A 20157-nucleotide genomic window follows, 5' to 3' on the forward strand; every position below is an offset into this window, starting at 1 on the left:
CAGTTCAAGCCTGTTCAGGAAAATACAAGACATGCAATGCTCAATTGGAAACTACGATATGAAAATTAATTTGCGTTTTATTTTTACCATACTCCCTGCGAACCATAAGAGTCATGTGCTTAATCCATTTATTTTACCACTAATGGAGAATAAACTAAAAAATTTAGGGCCATAACCTACTGTTTTATTGCAAATACTTGAGGCCTACATCCAGCAGAATGAGAAACAATGGCAAAGGCAATTTTAACTCGGAATTCCTGGAATTTTCCGTAGAACATGTATAAAATTGACCATAAATGACTGGATTTGGAGTTTACCAGGACAGACTCACTTAGGACACAGTAATGGTGCTTCCAGATAAATCAAAATTATTGCGCAAGCATCCAATACATCAAAACGTACCTGCATTATGGACATTTATGCCTGCTTGCACTAGGGAAGGTGTCAATTGGCATGAGCTTGATTGGCGAGGCAGTTCCATGGATGGGGATGATGGCATATAAAGTTACAGCTGGATGTTGGTTGTGATGGTAGACAAAAGTGAGCTAGACTTGGGCATTGGTTGAGAGAGTTCCCATTCATAAGGTCCACTGAGCACATATGCCTAAAATTGTTGTGGTGACAAACTGAATCTGGGAGAGATTTAAATAAGAATTGCTTTCAGTAATCAGTTATATTGTAGATTATAATACCACCACACCAGAAGGGCAGAAGATCGGAACAGTGGTCAGAAATTAATGACAAGGTAGAGGCAACTTGCAGTGCATTTAGTCTTAACAGACGCATTAAAATGGGGCAATGCTGGAAAGGGTTAAGAACCATAACCTGGTAGCTGTAGGTGGCTGAGGTGGTACGGTATAATAAATGTAAAACAATCAATATCAGTGCAAGTGATCTTAATCTTGATGAGATAGAGCATCTATTACGTGTAAAGATCATGATAACAATTTTATATTTTAAACACATAGCTGAACCTACAGTTCTTTATTTTAGTTGTCATGTCAGGTATTGCTACCACCTATTTTACATGAAACCACACATCACAAATAGAAAAGAATCATTAAACTAAGGAAAAAACAGACAATTAGGAATTAGAATGAAATACAATAAACATTAGAATCCAAGACCCACCAAAACAAAACTCTGATTCTACATTATAAACCAGCTTTGGTCCACATCTTGAATGCGTAGCAAGGGGGTCCATCAAGAACTTCTCTCCGAATGGCTTGAGTTCTTATTCCAATTGCTGCTGAATCTCTCAGAACTAAGTATGTGTGAATTTATTGGAAAGATTCAAGACCACAAAGAAACTCAGTTGTAGCGGAAGCACTAAATGGCATATACATGGCATATTTAGCAGTTATGATGAATCAACCAGATGAATAAAACGGAAAATGGCGAGCATCAACTACAATCATGTGATGAAGATCACAATGTTGACCTGAAGTGGAAACACATGCGAGCCATTATGGGGGCTGACAAGGTTGCAACTGTCCAGAGCGCAATACACACTAGCACTTGTAGGATATCTGCAGCATTGTTATGCCTCAAGGTTGACTCCATTGGTGACTCTAAACTTTGATTCGTATGAAACGAGCGAACACATGAAAATCAGAGAATAGTTAGACTATTGTTTTAATGTTACCATTTTACTAATAGGAATATTAGTTATAAAGTCAGGTTGCAATCTGCTTCACTCAGTTTACATCTAAATACAGGTAAGGTGCTCCTTTTACAATTTGTATACATTTTTACAAAACCAAAATAAGTCATAACGTCTGTTGAAAATTCAGAATTAATTCTAACAATTTTGATCAGCAGTAAAGTATCAAAAAGCGAACAAAGCATATACTCTCCTCCCTACAAACAAGACGATAGGAAGTCCTTCAAAGTTTTATATCACCAGGCAGAGATGGTCCAAATGGGGGAAAAGTATACAAGACAGTGTTTGAAAAAATAGCAAAAGTGATATTCAATTCATTTATACAAGACCTACAGAAACCATATATTCTATACCAATATGAGCCCATCTAAGATTATATCCCTCAAGGGCAATTGGGGGGCTGCACTAGATCATCAATTTGTGAGAGTGGCCTTTACTATTCTATTAAGATTCTATTTCTTTATTCATTGAGCCATCTGCATTAGGTGAGATTCCTAAGGCTTTTTAGGCATCTTCTACAGTGTGATCAAATACGTTCACGTGGATTAGTCATGATTAATGTTAACCTAGGTATCTGCACGGGTGACATAGCCAACGGATCTTGGCTTCACTTACGTCCACGCATATAGCTCTTGCACGCTTGGATAAACCTTTAACTCATGTGACCTTCTCCGGAGGTAAGGGAAACGGCCATAAGCACTTCGACGGTCAAGGAAGTCAACATGTATAGATGTATATGGGTGTGTATGGACTGAAGACGTTAACTACGTTAGTGTATAAACACTAGGATTGTAAGAGAGAACAACTGAGATAGCAATATTTTTAAGGGAATGTAAAATTGCATTACCTTCAAATGACAATAGTGTGAGCTTTTATAGTAAAAGAGGTGGAATGGTTGCATTACATTCAAATGACACTAAGCGTGAGCTTTATAGCAAAAGAGGTGGAATAGTTAACGTTGGATGAAGAGATACGTTGCCTCATCTTGAGTACCGAAGTGCCTTATCATAGGCATCATTCCATCAGTCTTAAGCTTAAAATGAATCTTAAAATTAGACAAGTTGACTTAATAGGATCATTGTTGCAAAGAGATCACATCAATCAATCATAGAAGATCTTGTGCGGAGGATCCTCAAGAGGAGATGCCTTATGTGCTTGAAACATATTTGCTTCGAATTGGCATTGTAGTAGATCGTATCACCTTACCTCATTTATTAAAGGTTTAGCTTCTACATGGGATTCAACGGAGTGCATCACTTCGACTACCAAGGGCCTTACATAGATCGATATGATAGTGATGAAAAGTGTGGCCGATTCAATTGGTACATAGTAGTTTCTTGGAGTTTCGTTGGATGAGGCGTAACAATAGTACCTCAAGTCCAGGTATGAATATTCATATAATGCATGGATTTTTAGGATGAGGTGTGTTACACATGTTATGTGGTGACCTGCAATTGGATAGGTGACGCTTTGGTATGGAGTATTTTATCATAACTAAAGTTGTATTGTTAGGATAACTCTTTAGTTGCGGGGAGATAACGTAATGCAATGGTCTTCCAAATTGAAGCATGAATATAGATATAATGCGTGGACTTACAGTGCTAATGGTATGTGAAGACTTCTCATGGTAGCTTGTGCGAATGTAAGTGATGTAGAGTTGAAGCCCTTGCTTGACGGCTAGGTACCTTGTCATAGGTGTCATTCAACCAGTCATAAGTTCAGGAACATTAAATGGTTTTGAAAAGTAGCTAGCCTATAACCTAGGTCTAGCGTATGAAGCATAGACTGACAAGTTGACTTGATAGGGTGGCTACACAGAAAGGTTAATCAATCAATTATAGAAAATCTTGAATGGAGAATCTTCTGGGAAAGGTATCTTCATGTGCCTGAAGCCTATTCACTTCGGACTGGTGCTGAACAGATCATATCACTTCATCTTGTTCATGAAGAGTTTGGCATCTATGTGGGAATTTGGTAGAATACATTACTTTGGCTACATAATGGACTCGAATATGTTAGGTAGGACAGTGATGGGGAGTGTAGGTTCGAGTTTGCTTATTACATACTTGGCACGTGGCCGTTTCTTAAAACCTCATTACATGAAGCGTAACAATTAATGTACATAAACACAAGAACAAGACAAGGTTTCACGGGGTGCCTTTCTTCTTGGCACAGAAAGGGACACTATGCGACAGTAGTCTTCTCCGCTAGACTACCTTCTGTCTTTTCTTGATCGCGTTGGAACGAAAGAAAATTTGATTACAATTTTGTAGAAAACTTATAACAGAGAATTTGAATACATTGAAAGTAAATTAAACATTGATTGATGAAAATTGAACATTACAATTGACAAAAGCAGAATATTACAATTGCTGGTGCAGGGAGCGGACACGAGTGAGCTTGAAAGATTTTTGAATGACTAATACCCCCTATAATAGCATTCGAAAGAAAAATCTAAGTAACAGGAGCAGACGTTTAAAAAACGAGGAATCATACTAAACGTTTACTAATATCATAACTATTTTACAACTGAAATAACTATTACAATAAAAAAAAAATTACAACTCAAATTTAAACTAATATTTATAATGTCCAGCCGAAATTGAGCAAACTGCGATTGCGATAGTGTCAATGGGCTAAATAAAGTTGTGGTCCTTGACACAAGGGTATGCCATGAAGGTGACACTGTTGATCCAAAGCATACGTACTATTGTACAGATTAATTTAGAGAAATCTGGTGAAGGTGGTGTGTGAATGCGTCTTTGTGCAAATTTTACAGAGTCGGTATTGGACTAGGCATGCCATTTTTGCAAGTCAAAGATGTGCCTTTTGTAATGGTTTAGTAAGTTTCTTACTAGCATTATTAGATTAACAAAATCAAAATTTCGAGGGTCAAACATAGCGTACAGAATCATATAAAGTAAGGATACGTACCACCACTAAACTTAGGCCTAGTCTACCTAATAATGTAATCTTGTACCTATGATGTATATGATCGCAGAGTAACATGGCTAAACGAGTTAGTTGTAAATGAATAAATTTATTCATTTGTACTCTATATCTAGGAAATAACAATACAATTTTGCAATTTTCAAATACGATTGAATGGTAGACCGGACACGATAACATGAATAAAAAACCATTACGCGTTTCTTATTAGCGCATTTCTTGGAAGTCAAAGTCCTCCACGTTCCCTCCTTCGACACCTACATACGGTTGACAAATTACAACTAACAAGAAACTTCCCATAGCCATCACTTCAAGCAAACACCTAACATTTCTTTGCCGTGAGAAACTTCTCCACCTCCCAAAATCCACCATCTTCGACAACATCTATAAAAACTTGAGATCAACAACGTAAATTCAGCAAAAGAGCACCGATTCATCGTAATTACTCAAAAAATCGTCAACAATGTCTCTTAGACAAAGACCGTCATCATCTAATCCACCATCCACCTCCTCCTCCGAGACTCCAATTCCTCCGCCGTCGCCGCCTTCCAAGGGCGCTCTTTCTCAAGCCTTAGAAAGCACAGCCCACCTCGCCAACCTCCTCCCAACAGGCACCCTTTTAGCCTTCCAAATCCTCACACCAATCTTCACCAACAACGGCGTCTGCGATTCCGCCACCCGCTATATGACCGTCGTCCTCCTTGTAATCCTTGCTCTCTCCTCCTTCCTCGCATGTTTCACCGACAGCATAAAATCATCGGATGGTCAAATCTACTACGGGTTTGCCACCTTCAAAGGGCTATGGCTGTTTGACTACCCAGCTGCAACAGCCGCCGGGCCGCTTCCTGATCTGAGCAAGTACAGGTTAAGTTTCATCGATGGAGTTCATGCAGTTAGTTCTGTACTCGTGTTTGTTTCCGTTGCATTGAAGGATAAGAATGTGACGAGCTGCTTTTATCCAACGCCGGGGCATGAGGCTCAGGAGGTTTTGGATATTGGTCCGATCGGAATAGGGAGTCAAGATGAAGATGGTTGTAATCAAGAAAAGTAAATGGAGTCGGTTCAAAACAACCTGCAATTACTGTTCACTTTTTCACAGTTCATTCCGTAGGATTGACTGCTTTTTATCAGAATAATCAACTTTTTAAACTACTCCATACAAGGATTTAACAATCAAGTTATTGTGAGCCCGAATATGCATAAGCCACAATATCGACAGAAACCTTGTTTTGGGTCTGTAGAAGACACAAATTAAGGTTTGTTATTGGATTTCATATTTAAATGTCAGTCTTGTTAAAAAGAGTGATCAAAATTTTTATGTGTTGCTTATTGTTTCATATTTATTCAACGTGAGATTTATCCATTAATGTGTCACGCAAGATGATGATGGCTTGATTGACCATAATAATCTTGGTCATTGTGTGCTAGCTTAAATCTTAATTAGATTGAATTGTTCCTTTAAGAGCTCCATGAAAAAAAAATGGATTTAATAATAGTGTTATGATGGGTAATGTGTGAATAAAAAATAAGAAAAATTTTTAAATTTACGTGTAATATTATTTTACTAAAAATATGTTGTCGGAATAGGATCAAATAATTGTTCAATAATACATTTTGATGGAAAAATAGGGTTCAAATAAGGACTAAGATTTGGGATACTATTTTAAAATATCAACTTTATATGTTATTTATTTATTTCATAATTATTCAAGTGAGTTTATCTCTTAAGTGAGCATAATTAATTTGTATGAATATAAAAACTTTTACATGCGAATATAATCAATTTTATCGACTACTAAAGGCACGTCAAAATTGACTACTAAATGCACAAATTGATTGTGAAGAGTGCGTTATCATTTGGGGCGGCTGCGGGTTGATGATGGTTGGACGGTTCCTCCGTTTTGGTTTAACACAAAATTCAACCATACTAACTTGAGGAAATTTCCAAGTGACAGAATAAGGAGAATGGTGACTTTTCGCAAGGAAGAGGCCACTTAGGTGAGATCTGTAGGGAATTAGTTTGACACCATCCTCTTTTATTTTTTTTTATTTTTTTTTTTTTTTGACCCTTAGGAACATAATTCAGTGGTGCAAAGGACAGGAGTGAAGTTATCTCAGTCTTGCTGGTAGTCGCAGTTTGAGGATTCGATTTCTAATATATGAAATTGGACTCTTTGTAGGCACCAGTGTACGGGCAAACTCTTTTTCCTTGGCCTACTGAAGCACATCCCGCGATTTACCTCTATCACGATACTCCAGGGGCGGGAGGGCCCTCAAGGTTGAGGTTCAACCATTAGTTTGACCTCATTTTTTTAAAAATTCATTTCTACCACATATTTTATTATAAAATAATTTTACACGTAAATTGAAAATTTTTCTTATTTTTTTAATCACACGTGTCCCAATAAAGTACTAAGGCGCCGTTTGATTCAACAAAATTTTTCTTAGAAAATGGAATTTGGATTCCAACTTCCACAAAAAAGAGTGTTTGATAGCTTATATTTACCATGAAATTGAATTTTTTAGATTTCTTGGAAATTGAACTTTTCCTTGTTTTCAAGGAATTTGAATTCAAATTCTAGTCTACTGTATCATTTTATTTATTTATTTTGGTAATGGAAACCAATTCTAAAAATTATTGTAAAAAAATATTTTCTTTTAATTGACAATTTTCATGTAAAATAAAGTCAAACGAACGTCAAAAGATAGAGATTTTCTTGAATTTTTTGTTTTGTTTTGTTTTTTTTTTTTGTTTTTGCAATGAAAACAAATTTCATTCCCAATACCAGTAAAATATATCTCTTTAATTGACAAATTTCATGTAAAATATAGTCAAACGAACACAAAAAACACTTTTATTTTAACATTTTTCACGTGGAAAATTATACCAATTAAACACAATAATTTACAATTCTCAGGAAAATAATTTCTAAACAATTCAATTCCCTAGAATTCGTTTTCAATTCAATTCTATCTTTACAATCAAACGGACTCTAAATACATTCTAGCCAAAAAAGGGGCTCAAACAAGGGTTAAATATGAAACATTTTTTATTCCCTTCCATTTCATTATGAGTTTAGAAGTGAAAGCGTTCGGTGCAATTTGAGGTGTGATGTAAAGGAACTTATAGAATTTCAAATTTATATATTTATTATTATATTTAATTTTTTAAAATATAAATCTTAGCATTTTCTCTTTTTTCGTTTTTCTTTTCGTTTTGTGTTTTTTTTTATTTTTTTTTTTGACAAATTACAACTTCTGGTCATGTTCTTTAGAGTAAGCCGGACTTGACAGTCCATCTTTCTTGGCTAATGTTTCCCTATTAAAAAATAATTATTTTCAAGAGATTATTTAGTACTGTTTGACATAAATTAAATTTTAATTTAGTTTCAAATTAAAGTTAATACTTAATTTTAACCACATATTTTATGGAATACAAAATTTTTCACATATTTCATCGTTCTTTATTAAAATTTTAATTTACACCAAGCAAGGATCAAATAAAAGCAGGAATGATTTATTGAACATCGATACTCATTTTATGTTAAGGTCGATAACATGTCATATAATTCATTTGCAAATAAATGTAAGGTGGGCCTCAACATTTGAATTAAGTTTAAAATCGACCATTGAATTTTTATGACTTATCATCTATGCTTAGCATGAGTATCTGTGCTCATTAGATTATTCCTACGAATATAAAATATTATTTATTTTAAAGAATTAATACTTAAAAAATTTACATATATTTTCTGCTGTGCATATAATCCAAGTCTCGTTATAAAAGTCCCTTGGTTTGCAATGATTTGGTCCCACATTAATCCTTTCTTGAATTTCGTTTTGAATAATGCCGCTGTTCACGAAAATATATTTTGATTTAAACTATTGAAAGCGTATAATTCGTTAATAAGTAATAAAGTGGAATTGAGTCCAAATATCGGTTCATAAAGATTGGTTTAGTTCGATTTTAATTATCGCGACATTAATTAAAGCATAAATAACAAGAATTTGTTTGTGACAAAATTATAATTAAAATAAGCTACTTACGCAATTATGAGAGAATTTAACTAACTAAATATAAATGATACTAAATAAAAATTCATGTGTTTTAATGAATGAGAAATGCACTGGAATCGCGAATTCTCATATAATAATCATTTTTAATCTCAGTCCTACACTTTGACACTACGATTGAATTTTGAGAAATCAATGATCCTATTTTATTCAACAATCTCTTGAGTAATGTTAAACATACTTTTATATATGACCCGACTATATTTTTATGACGAATGTGAACATATAAGAGTGCATGAATTTTTATGAACACTTAAAAATTCACATAGACCATAGCAGTATATTTTTATCTCATATCAGACTCCATGATGATTTACACTATGTCAAGTATATTTTCCTTCTTTCAAATGCCAAAAAAAGGCCTCACATTCACACAATTATCATCATACAATAATTGTGGAGAAAAAAATTTATATAAATCATTTAATATCCAAAAACATGTTTTCAATATCAAACATGTAAAGCTAAAATTTTCATCTGAAAAATGTACTATGCTATATCATAGAACAATCGCATGTTATAGCCCAATTCAATGAAATTCAGACATGGAACTCCCTGAGTCATGCCATGCAATCACATGGAGAACATAATTATGCCATAGCATAGCTCAAGTGAAAATTCATTCTTTGCATTCTGGTCACTCTATTTCTCATTTTTTGACCTTTTTTTCTCACTTTTCCTTCTTCCAATACTTCATATTTTTGCTAAATTGGTTTTCGGCTCTTTCACATCTTTGTTTCTTCTTTCGGGGTCATCTTTCAACTATTAGTAATTTGATCCATGAATTTTGATTTTCTTCCATTTTAGTCATTTTCTTTGTTTTTCCTAAATTCCACATATTAATCAATGTTGCCCTACAAAACATAATTTATATAGAATTATCCCATATTCCAACATATTTGCAAACAATTTTGCATGTTTTGTGGCCTAAATACATGTGTCAAACGTACTTATCAGCTACTTTGCCAGAAAGATGTTAACGGATGGCTTGACATAATGGGTGTTGATAAGAACCATGTGGGGTAAGTGACCCCACATAATTTTTGGATTTTTCCTAGAAAATAGTTGTTTTCACTCTACTTTGACGCATTCATTACGGGATGTCAAATGAAATCAAAATATTACATTCTTAATAACGCATTCATTACGGGATGTCACATGAAATCAAAATATTGCATTTTTTTCAAACACAGGTGTCCACCTTACAGCGACTAATTTTGGGGTCTACGATCCAGCCCCTTTTCACGCAGACCAGGTAAACCGCGGGTTGTGCCCCAAACTGGCCAGGGTCCAAAAGCCCCCCAACTGAACTGCCAAAGTGTCGAGCGAGTCAAACCCATGAATGCGCATTATCTTCCAAGGAACTCCTGCCTTCCAGGAAATATCCTGCCTTCCAAGAGCCCCATAAATCGAACCCGCGACCTCTGAACTGCCCACTTTGAGGAACTCCATCCTTTGCCAGTTGGGATGAGTCCTGGGGGGCCAAAATATTGCATTCTTAATATCATTTTGAAGTGTTCATAGCCTAATTTTTTGCTTATTAATAGTGTACGAACTAACCAACAATAGCAAAAGTTATGACGCATTGAAGTAGGTCGGTCCAAACTAATATTTCAAGAATTTCGACAATGTTCTAATGTTTAAAATTCATTGATAATCGTCTACTATCCAAACCACAAATCGTTATGCCATTTAGATGCTCGTTTCAAGAACTATACCGTAGTTATATTGAATGGTTCAAACGAATATCAAAAATAGTTAAATATGCGTCAACGTACATTTTGAAAGAAATTTATAACTCGTTTTTTCTTTAAAAATTTTCAATTATTTCATTAATATTTATTATTTTTACTAGTTAAATTTTTTAATATATTTTACATCATTTTATTGAAATTTTAAATGGAATATGACGTCAAAAACTTTAGGATCTTTACGGATTAAATATAATTTGAATTACTTTCGAATTAATTTTGCACTAGCTTCCTTTGTTCAATTTGATTTTCTCACCATCAGCTCAACTTCTGTCAACGTAATGGTAAGTAAAATTATACAAGTAGCAAAATTCACTTAACAATATATATAATGATATCATTATAGAACTTTTTCAAAGTATCAAAATGTGTATTAACTTATTTTTATTAATATTATATATATATATTTTAAAATTACGCTTTAATTTTTGACCTTGGAGCACCCTAGATCCGCCCTGAACATTATATGTAAAGTATTAGGGGGTGTATTCAATTGAGACTTTTGAAAATTTTGATGGACTTTTTTTAAGCAATAACTTTTATATATAACATGGATCTTTTATAAATTTGTATGGAATCAGTGGAAGTCGTTCGTAGAATTCTATGAATTTTTATTTTAAAATTTTTATAGACTTTTATGGAATTCAAAATACTTTTCTAAATTTTTATTTGCAATAGAATTCACGTGGATTTGGTGTGAAATTCTCACATACGAGATGTTAGTTCCCAGAATTCCCATTTTCTCTTCTCTTCTTCTTCCCATATAATAAAAAAATTGAAAAAATAAAAATTTAAAACCTTAATTAAATAAATAATAATCAAAATTATACGTATATATATATATGATTCAATATTATTAGTATAGTATACTTTTAAAAATAAATAAAAATCATTATACTTAAATTTAATGATGAAAATTTCATATAAATTTTTATAATTTAATAAAAAATAGATATTTTTCATAAAAAAAGAATGAAAAAAGAAAAAAAAAGTTACAAGAATCTAATTTAATTTTTTTTATAGAAACTAGAAACAAAAAATAAAAGAGAGAAAGAAAGATAAATAGAATATAATTAATAACAAAATAAATTTTAATCATACATGCCCATGAAAGGTTAAAGGAAAGAAAATTTGAAAAAATAAAAAAATAAAATATATATATATATATATATATTGTGAAAATCCCTCAAAATCTCGTAATTAATGAGAGACGAATTTTATGATTTTATATGAATACTTTTTGTTTAAGAATTTTATAAAAGTCTAGAGACTACTAAATTTTTTTAATTGAATACATCGTAACTTTTAAAGTCTCAATTGAATACATCGTGACTTTTAGAGAGTTTCAAAAATTCTTAATTGAATTCTTATAAACTTTTTAAATCCAAAAAATCATTAAAGACTCAATTTAATGGGAAAAGCATATTTACAGAAAAATTATCACAGAAGTTGTACAGATTCTCACATAAATTGTGGGACTCATCTAAATTAAATATTGCCAAAAAATCTGCAACCCACCTGTTTGAGTGTATTCTGTATGAATTATGTGAAACTCCATTGTGTACACCTAGTACAGTTCCAATTTAATACGCCGTCCTTATTATATCAATCTCTCTTGGCATTATTCGTTCGTCTTTGGGACAAGTTTAGCGATCTGCATTTCTATTTTCCAAGCCTTGTCTTGCTCTGCAGCAGATCCATCGTCACTACCACTCATCGATCTCTCCGAACCTTGACATCGCTTTCAAACAAATCTAAAAACCAGTATAGACAAAATCTTTTCTCATAATGTCACTGTCTCTCTGCTTCACTTCTCCATTCACTTCATACCCAAAACAAACCCTTCCAAGAATCCCACTCTACAAACCCATAAAGCAGATTAGCATTTCCACTACCCCGAAAATATCAAATCCAAGATTTCCCAAATTTCGTTCTGTTAGTGAAAAATTTGAGCTCTTGGGGGCGATTCCAGAAAAAACCAGATGGGAAAATTGGTTAGCCACTGCAGCAAGCCTGTATCCCCTTTATGTGACTGTTGGAGGGGTGGTTGCTTGCATAAGACCATCCACTTTTTCTTGGTTTGTTAAAAGGGGCCCCACGTCTTATAGCTTGACTCTTGGACTCATTATGTTAGCAATGGGGATAACTTTGGAGCTCAGAGACTTGATCAATTTGTTCATGCAAAGGCCTCTTGCGGTCAGCTTCTTATTATCCGGCCACTTTTTATTTTGATGGTTAATCTTACAATTTGAGGGTTTTTTTTTTTTTTTTTAAATGTTTTATTCGTACTTTATTATGTAGTCAAATGTCATTATGTTGGTTTCAGGTCTCTTGGACCAATGAAGAAATAATAGAAGATGTTTCAACTTACCTGTTAGAATGGATAGCATATCAATGTTTTCAAATTTTAGAGTTTGAGCGATTTTAATTTGGGACAACTTTCCTGCATTTCTTGTTTATTCCCTTACTCATTGGGACTAATGAACCATAATGTTCCCAGTGCCAAAGAGAAGGCATTGTGTACACTCTACATACATTTGTTATTCAGAGTTTGGTTACATCTGTGATTTCTGATTTGTAGTGTGTTATTATTTACAGGAGTCGTCAATATGTAATAAAACGGATTACCATGCCTCTCGTTTCTTGGGAATTTCTTTAGTGAACAATTGAATAAGATCAGTTTGGCCTTCAGCTCGCTATGCTTATTATGTCCGTGGATACGATTAGCTGGTTTTTTATTTAGTTGAATCCAAACATATTGGAAATAAGGCTTAGTTGGTTCGTGCGCGCATACAGTATTCAGTACTAACAAAAGTCACATTATCGAAGCTTTTGAATTATGCATTGACATTACGTTAAACTCTTTAAATCCGAAACTGAAACACAACCAAATGCTGCTACTCACTTGGACAAGAGTTCATATTATTTCAAATTGGGCCTAATTTGATATAAGGCCAACTGTTTCACGAATGTCAAGCCACAGATATTTCTGCTTCTGGAATCTGGTTCTAATATCACAACATCTTTAAATTCTCTTGCATCAGATACTTTTTGGCTGTGCTGCTCAGTACACAATTATGCCGGTATTTGGAATGACAATTAGCAAGTTTTTGGGGCTCTCGGAGTCTCTTTCAGTAGGTTTGATATTGCTCGCTTGTTGCCCAGGAGGTACAGCATCCAATGTGGTAAGAACAATCCTTTTCATCCCCTACATTTTACGTGTCCAGTCTCCCCCTTTCCTTTTAGCTTCTACTATAATGTATGGAAATATTGTGTAAGTGCATAGGGTCAGAACTATTTCATTAATTGAAACAGGACTTAATTTAAAGAAGCTGGTGAAACAACTGAATTTTTCCTATGTGGACATCTTTTTTCTCTTTATTAATGAGTTATCCCTGGGTTTTCAACCTTCAATTTAATTATAAATGGTTAGACGAGCTGTTCTCACTAAGCAAGTAGTCGCATGGGTGAGGTTGTACCATCTTTCGATCTCAATTTTCTTTTCTACTTCTGCAACCAAGAAGGAATTTATTATCTATCATCTCTATTTTATTGGCCGATTCTTCCATATTATGATTAGTTTTTATATATAATTTTCGATGGCACAATGTTTACAACTCAGTGAAAATACTGTGGCTACCGGTAGCATTTGCTGTTAATTGCTAATATATATAATCATTTGGTGTCCACACTTCCACAGTTATGACCTTTTCAATATTATGTTTGAATCATATTGATAAGTATTCAGATTTCCAGAACGGGTCCTATTAGCTTGTGGGTATACCTGACAATAATTATGCTGTTTTACTTGTGAATGGTTAAAGGTTCAATTCATTCTCTCTTCTATTAATAGTGTTACAGGTTACCTTAATTTCTCAAGGAGATGTACCACTGTCCATAGTAATGACAGTATGCACCACACTTGGAGCAGTGATTCTCACTCCACTTTTGACCAAGATTCTAGCAGGAGCTTATGTTCCTGTGAATGCTGTGAAAATCTCCATCAGCACCATGCAGGTCAGTCAATATTATCTTAAACTTTTCAATAGTATTTCTGCCCATGCATTTTCTCACGGTCATGGCCCCATCTGTTTAGGTTGTTGTCGCTCCAATTCTGCTAGGATCATATTTGCAAAGTGCCTTTCCTGAAGCTGTAAAAGTGGGGACGCCTATTGCACCATTACTGGCTGTTTTAGCTGCATCACTGCTTGCTAGCAGGTCCTAGCCATTGAAAAATAATTTGCTTATTTTAAACGGTTCATTTTGGATACTCCTATACCCTCCTCTTTCTCCTACCTTTCCAATCTTTCTCCCATCCATCTATCTCAATATGTTGTACTTTTGCTTATTTTCAGCGTGCTCTCGGAAAATATTTTTCTCCTGAGATCTTCAGCCTTTGGGGCTTTGTTATCATCTGATCTGTCTCCACTTCTTCGAGCTAAAGCAATACTCTCCAGTGAATTGGGGGTTATCATACTTTCAGTGGTGTTGCTGCATTTTGCAGGTTTCTTCGTGGGGTAAGATTTTCTTTCTATTCTGTTAACAGTGATCTGAACCTGAGAGCGTCCTTACTTATCAGGTGAAAGAATAGGTAAATGGGAAAATGACCATTGTAGTAAAGCTGATTGACTTGAAAGTATCAGTTTGCATAAAAATTGTTATTTTAATAGCAGTGGTGCCAATTTATTATTAGGACTTGAGGGTCCATTTTTAAAGGTCAACCTTACTAGGACTTGAGGGTCCATTTTAAAAGGTCAACTTGTTATAGGAGTAGCCCAAATCCTTAAATGTCATATTAACTTTTTCTTAATTTGATGTGGTATAATAACCTTAACACGCCTCTTAAGCTAGTTACTCATTAGGAACCCCGATCTTGAAATCTGATTGCTCGTGTGAGCTATAGACTAATCAAATTATTCGTTTGAGTTTAATGGGCTTTGGTACCATCTTAAAACTTGGAATTCCTTCTTACAAGGTCAATGTCGTTAAGAGTAATAGTCTAAGTACTTATATATGTTATAAATTAATTTCATCTTCATTCGATGTGGGATATAACCTTACCATTTATGCCTGTATTGCCTTCTTTGGTTGCTATTTCATTTATCTGGTTCCGCAATTGTTATTGCTGTGGTTTCTTTCTTGAAGTCACCGTAATTGTTTTCCACTTGCTAATCTACCGCAACCGGACCTAGGCAATTTCTATATCCTATTGCAATGTGAATGAGGTTGAAGGAAGTTTGTTTGCTTGTTACATGTGGTTACTTGGGTTTACATTCTGATTCTTCATGAAGTACTATTGGTATAATTTTGAGTCTCAGGTCTTTTGACTTTGAATAACTTATCCTAAAGCATTTGATAAAAGGTGAGTGTATCTTAGTGCTTGCCAAATAACAATTATTTTCAAATGAATATATACTTCGAATTGGAAAAGAGGTTAGTCAATGTACTTCTTTTGCATAAATATATAGTCGCCGCTAGAAGCATGAAGTGTTGATGTAAAACATTATATTCAACCTTTTTTGGCATACAGGATCAAGACAGTTTGGTTGATTGCTTTTGCCATTAGTATAGAACTTCAATCAAAATATCCACGCTAGAGTCTTAAACACGCTCCCGGCAGAACATTTAAGATGTGAGTTGATGTTACTCTGCAGGTATTTATCTGCAGCTTTGGTCAGATTCAAGGAGCCACAACGACGTGCAATATCTGTTGAAGTATGATCTGTTTAGAGTTATATCATCTCCTCATTTTGATTTAATCACAATCTTGATTTGCACTATTCCGAGTATTTTAAAGCCTTTGAGGTTTGAAATACTGATGAAGCTCATGGATTCTTCCTTCTTCCGCTAGTTTATGGCTCCCAATGTATTGGAGTTTTCGAAGTTTGAAGTAGAATTGCCTTCTTTATCATTTATTGCAGGTTGGCATGCAAAATTCCTCCTTGGGAGTGGTTTTAGCAAGCTCTCATTTCACCTCACCAATGGTGGCATTACCTCCGGCAGTGTCAGCTGTAATTATGAATATCATGGGAAGCAGTTTAGGTTTCATATGGAGATACATTGATCCTTCTGATCCAAAGGACAGTTTCGAAGTTGCCAAAGAGTGACAATGGCGGAGAAGAACGTGCTTGTAGTCGAACTGTGTTCTTCTCTCAGTCGAATTCTTTACTTGTGTAGCCGATAGCCTTAACTTTATGCATTTTAATGACTTCTTGCTAGATAAAACCAGCCCAATAAGGAGTTCTGGTCAACTGCACTTCAAACTCATAGTTACTTGGACTGCCTATCTTAATGCCTTACTATAATGTTTCTGACAAGGCATAAAATGTGATATGAATTTCTGCGTAATCCTTTATTATCGAAGAAGCCACTTGATTTTAAGTATACATTTATTCATGGCACAGACTAGTCGTACATTCTACAAATATAAACTGAGCCGGTCTTTAAATCAGTTCATCGCAGTATTTATTTTGGAATAATCAAGGAGTGGCAGAATTCTGAAAAAACACAACCCAGTTAAGCTAAGCAATAGACATGGTTTAATATCGGTGTAATTGTGGGTTTTATATTAATTTGAGTTTAGGCCAACATTCAAATCAATCAGAGGCAGTTGAAATTTTATTGGTCGAATATGGACTAGATTTTTCTAATTTATGTGAACTGGACAAGGTTGCTGCATGGTCATGTGTAGAGGTGGTGGAATAGAATAACTCAGTTAAAGCGTAATGATCATATGTCTGAAATGCAATGTATGTTTCATAATAGATCCCATTCTTCTACCCTTTTCACATCTTCATCCATATGATGCCAATTACTAGGATTGATCGGAAGTTCGATTCTATCTGGACTACTTATTTTCAAATTATATTAACATTGACTTGACATATCAATTTCAATATGATGAACCTCAACTTTGTTCAAACCTAAGAATGTATTCTATCAGTACCTTTTGATCCATATCAATAACGACCAAGGATGAAGAAGCCGTTGAGTCAAGTATTAGACTGTTTCCAAATAGGTTCTTCTCGAAGTGGTAATTAACAAGTCAAGGAACTCATTGACCCAAGGCTGATCTAAGGCAAAGACTCCGATCATGGTACAAGTCCTAAGAATGCAGCTTCATAGAGTTCTTTCCAAACAAACTAATACTTTGCATAAACAACAAACATATGTTTTTAAAAAAATTGAAAACCAATTATGTCCACGCCGAAAAAGTTAATAATAAACATTTCGGGTGCCGGCAGCACAACTAGAAAAGAGTTGTGATGTACAATTATAGTTCGAATGCAGTCTGATTTACGCTTGGTTGGAGTGGGAGTTGGGGTGGCAGTTTCAAAAAATGACAGGTGAAAACTAAATATTTCCTACATGTTTCATGGGGAAAACATGTGCAACATTAAACATTATTATTTATTTCGGATTCCCCAAAGTTTGGTTCGTTGTTTTCAATATCTGTGTGTCTCTTCTTAACAGACAAAACATTGTCCCCAGTATTTTATCCCAGGCTGCATTCTCAACTGGCTCTGATCATCACTTTTCTGTGGTATTCTCAGTGTCTTAAAATTCTGTTTATTCTTCTTTGAATCTCTATACATGCAACTGGATGATATTCTCGTATTCTTTTGTACATAATTTACGTAGATGCTGTATGGGAAAAGTTCGTAGTCGAATCACAGTTTGATGGTAAGATTTATTTTTAATTTTCTGATTAAGGGCTTCCCTATTCTTTCTGTCTTTTGCAGGCAAAATGTCTTGCAGCTCAACGGCTGCATGGGAATTCACGACGAAGAAAGTAAATTCGTCTGAAAACATGGCTGAATCCAACGACTCGTTCCAAAAATGCCATCTTACAAAAATTCTACGCCGTATTCAAAAATCAACTAATAAGACCAGACGAGGAGAAAGTAGAAAGGCTCCTCCCGGCCTTTGCCCTTTAGTGCCACCAAAATTTGGTGGTGGTTTTCGATATCCAACCTTGCTGAAGCAACGGTTGCTTCCTATGATGATCAAGTACGTTCTTGCACTTGTACGATTAACATATACGTATACTACTGGACTGTATCGATTTTTCCCCTTTTTTGGGCTGACTTTTCCTCGAATTTGTGATAAAAATAGGGGTGATGGTACTGTTGCAGCTCTATCAAGTGACAAATCTGAAGGAGAACAGCTAACAATTTTCTATAATGGAGTTATCAATGTGTATGAAAATGTTTCTGTCGATAAGGTATAAAAAAATCTATTTGCAAAAATAATTTGATTATTGGAACAAATAAATTTAGGGTTTCTTGAATGATGCTAGATTGAGATTATGAGTTCAATTAAATTTTTATTGGATCAACAGGCAAAGGCTATTATGCTTCTGGCAGGTGAAAATTCTGTGTCAGCTCCAGTTGTGGAAGATGCATCAAAAATTTCACAGAAATCACCAGTTTGCAAGTTACAACCAAGTAATTCTCAATTTTTCAATCTGCACACTACAACTTTAAGTAATTCGGATAGATTGAATAGAATTTTGAGAAAGAATTCATGTAACTGACTCGTAATTCTTAAAAATTACTAGTAGATTGTCATATATTCTTAAAAGGAAGTTGAAAAAAATTATTTGTCTAATATTTTTTAATATACAGATTCAAGTTATCCTTACTTTCTTTGCCTTCTTTCAGATCTTCCAATTGCTACAAAGCGTTCTCTAGAGCTTTTTTTTAACAAACGACGAGACAGGTGCATTCTCATATACTTAGCCTCTGTTTGGTTTAGATAAGAATCAGATTTTCGGTAAATTTTGATAAAAGTTGATATATGGTTGAAAAGTTATAATTTCCGTTAAAATTAATTGTTAAGTTACACCAAACGGGGGCTTAATAGGATTTTGACCCTTGCCCTCCTAAATTTCTATGGTTCTCATTTAAAAACAAAATATAAATGTATATGACTCACGACAACTTAAACTTTTAGCTAAGACGAGTAAAAGGTTGTGATTTGGTGTGCAGGTTAATGAACAGAATTGCTCTAGTTCCTACCTCCGATGCACAACTCGAGGATGATTCTCAAACTCAAGAAAAGTTGTTAGCGTAGTGTGTGAATTTAGGTAACACCGTTTGGTATTTGTAGTTATAATCTGTAGCTATAATCTTACTTTATATTATATTTTTATAATTGCATTTAACATAAATATAATGTATGATTGTTCTAAACAAGAGAGAAAAAGAGGAGAGATAATTTGAGTTAATACACTTGTGTATTTTATTAAGAATCAAAACCTCATATTTACAGAGAATAATTAGGATTACTGGGAATACAACAATTATAATGACTAGGATTGTAGATGTATAAATGTCATTCATAAAATTACAATATTTACAATACTCCTCTTTGAATGACCGTTTATACAATAATCATCTCATTGAAATATTGTTTGACAAAAAAAATTGTTAAAATGTCAACAAATGAAAAAAGAGTACAAATGATATGAAGTAATAAATGTTGCATTATTAAAACCTTGTCAAAAAAATCCAATGAAACAAAACTTGATAGAAGGAAAAAGAGTACAATTACTCTCTCTGATTTTAATTCTTGTATTAAACGATCCATGTCTTGTACGGCAATGTCTTCAATATTGATACCTTTTACGTGAATACCTTCAAATAACACTATCTTCATAAGAGATATTTTGTCAACATTTGATAACTGTGGTAATATGATGATTCAGAAAATAACTCT

The 20157-nt window shown here is 34.1% G+C and overlaps 3 protein-coding genes across 4 annotated transcripts; all 3 read left to right on the top strand.

Moving 5' to 3' along the window:
- Window positions 1-4859: 4859 nt before the first annotated feature.
- Window positions 4860-5663, top strand: LOC111411492 (protein DMP5-like). Its single transcript, XM_023042015.1, has one exon. It carries the CDS (start codon window positions 5076-5078, stop codon window positions 5661-5663), a length of 588 nt encoding a protein of 195 aa, XP_022897783.1. The 5' UTR covers window positions 4860-5075.
- A 6360-nt stretch (window positions 5664-12023) lies between these two features.
- On the top strand, window positions 12024-16825 carry LOC111410735 (probable sodium/metabolite cotransporter BASS2, chloroplastic). Its single transcript, XM_023041226.1, has 7 exons — window positions 12024-12633; window positions 13482-13622; window positions 14299-14454; window positions 14534-14655; window positions 14793-14954; window positions 16092-16152; window positions 16359-16825. Exons 1-7 carry the CDS (start codon window positions 12226-12228, stop codon window positions 16542-16544), a joined length of 1236 nt encoding a protein of 411 aa, XP_022896994.1. The 5' UTR covers window positions 12024-12225; the 3' UTR covers window positions 16545-16825.
- Window positions 16826-17760: 935 nt separating this feature from the next.
- On the top strand, window positions 17761-19604 carry LOC111410736 (protein TIFY 10b-like). 2 transcript variants are annotated; one of them, XM_023041227.1, is made up of 6 exons: window positions 17761-17980; window positions 18180-18447; window positions 18553-18661; window positions 18779-18884; window positions 19101-19158; window positions 19428-19604. In XM_023041227.1, exons 2-6 carry the CDS (start codon window positions 18185-18187, stop codon window positions 19510-19512), a joined length of 621 nt encoding a protein of 206 aa, XP_022896995.1. In that variant the 5' UTR covers window positions 17761-17980; window positions 18180-18184; the 3' UTR covers window positions 19513-19604. The 2 variants fall into 2 exon arrangements, with proteins under 2 accessions (XP_022896995.1, XP_022896996.1); XM_023041228.1 differs by lacking the exon at window positions 17761-17980 and having other exon boundaries at window positions 18001-18447.
- Window positions 19605-20157: the final 553 nt, after the last annotated feature.

This window comes from Olea europaea, chromosome 15 (genome assembly GCF_002742605.1).
Source record: "Olea europaea var. sylvestris chromosome 15, O_europaea_v1, whole genome shotgun sequence".
NCBI lineage: Eukaryota > Viridiplantae > Streptophyta > Magnoliopsida > Lamiales > Oleaceae > Olea > Olea europaea.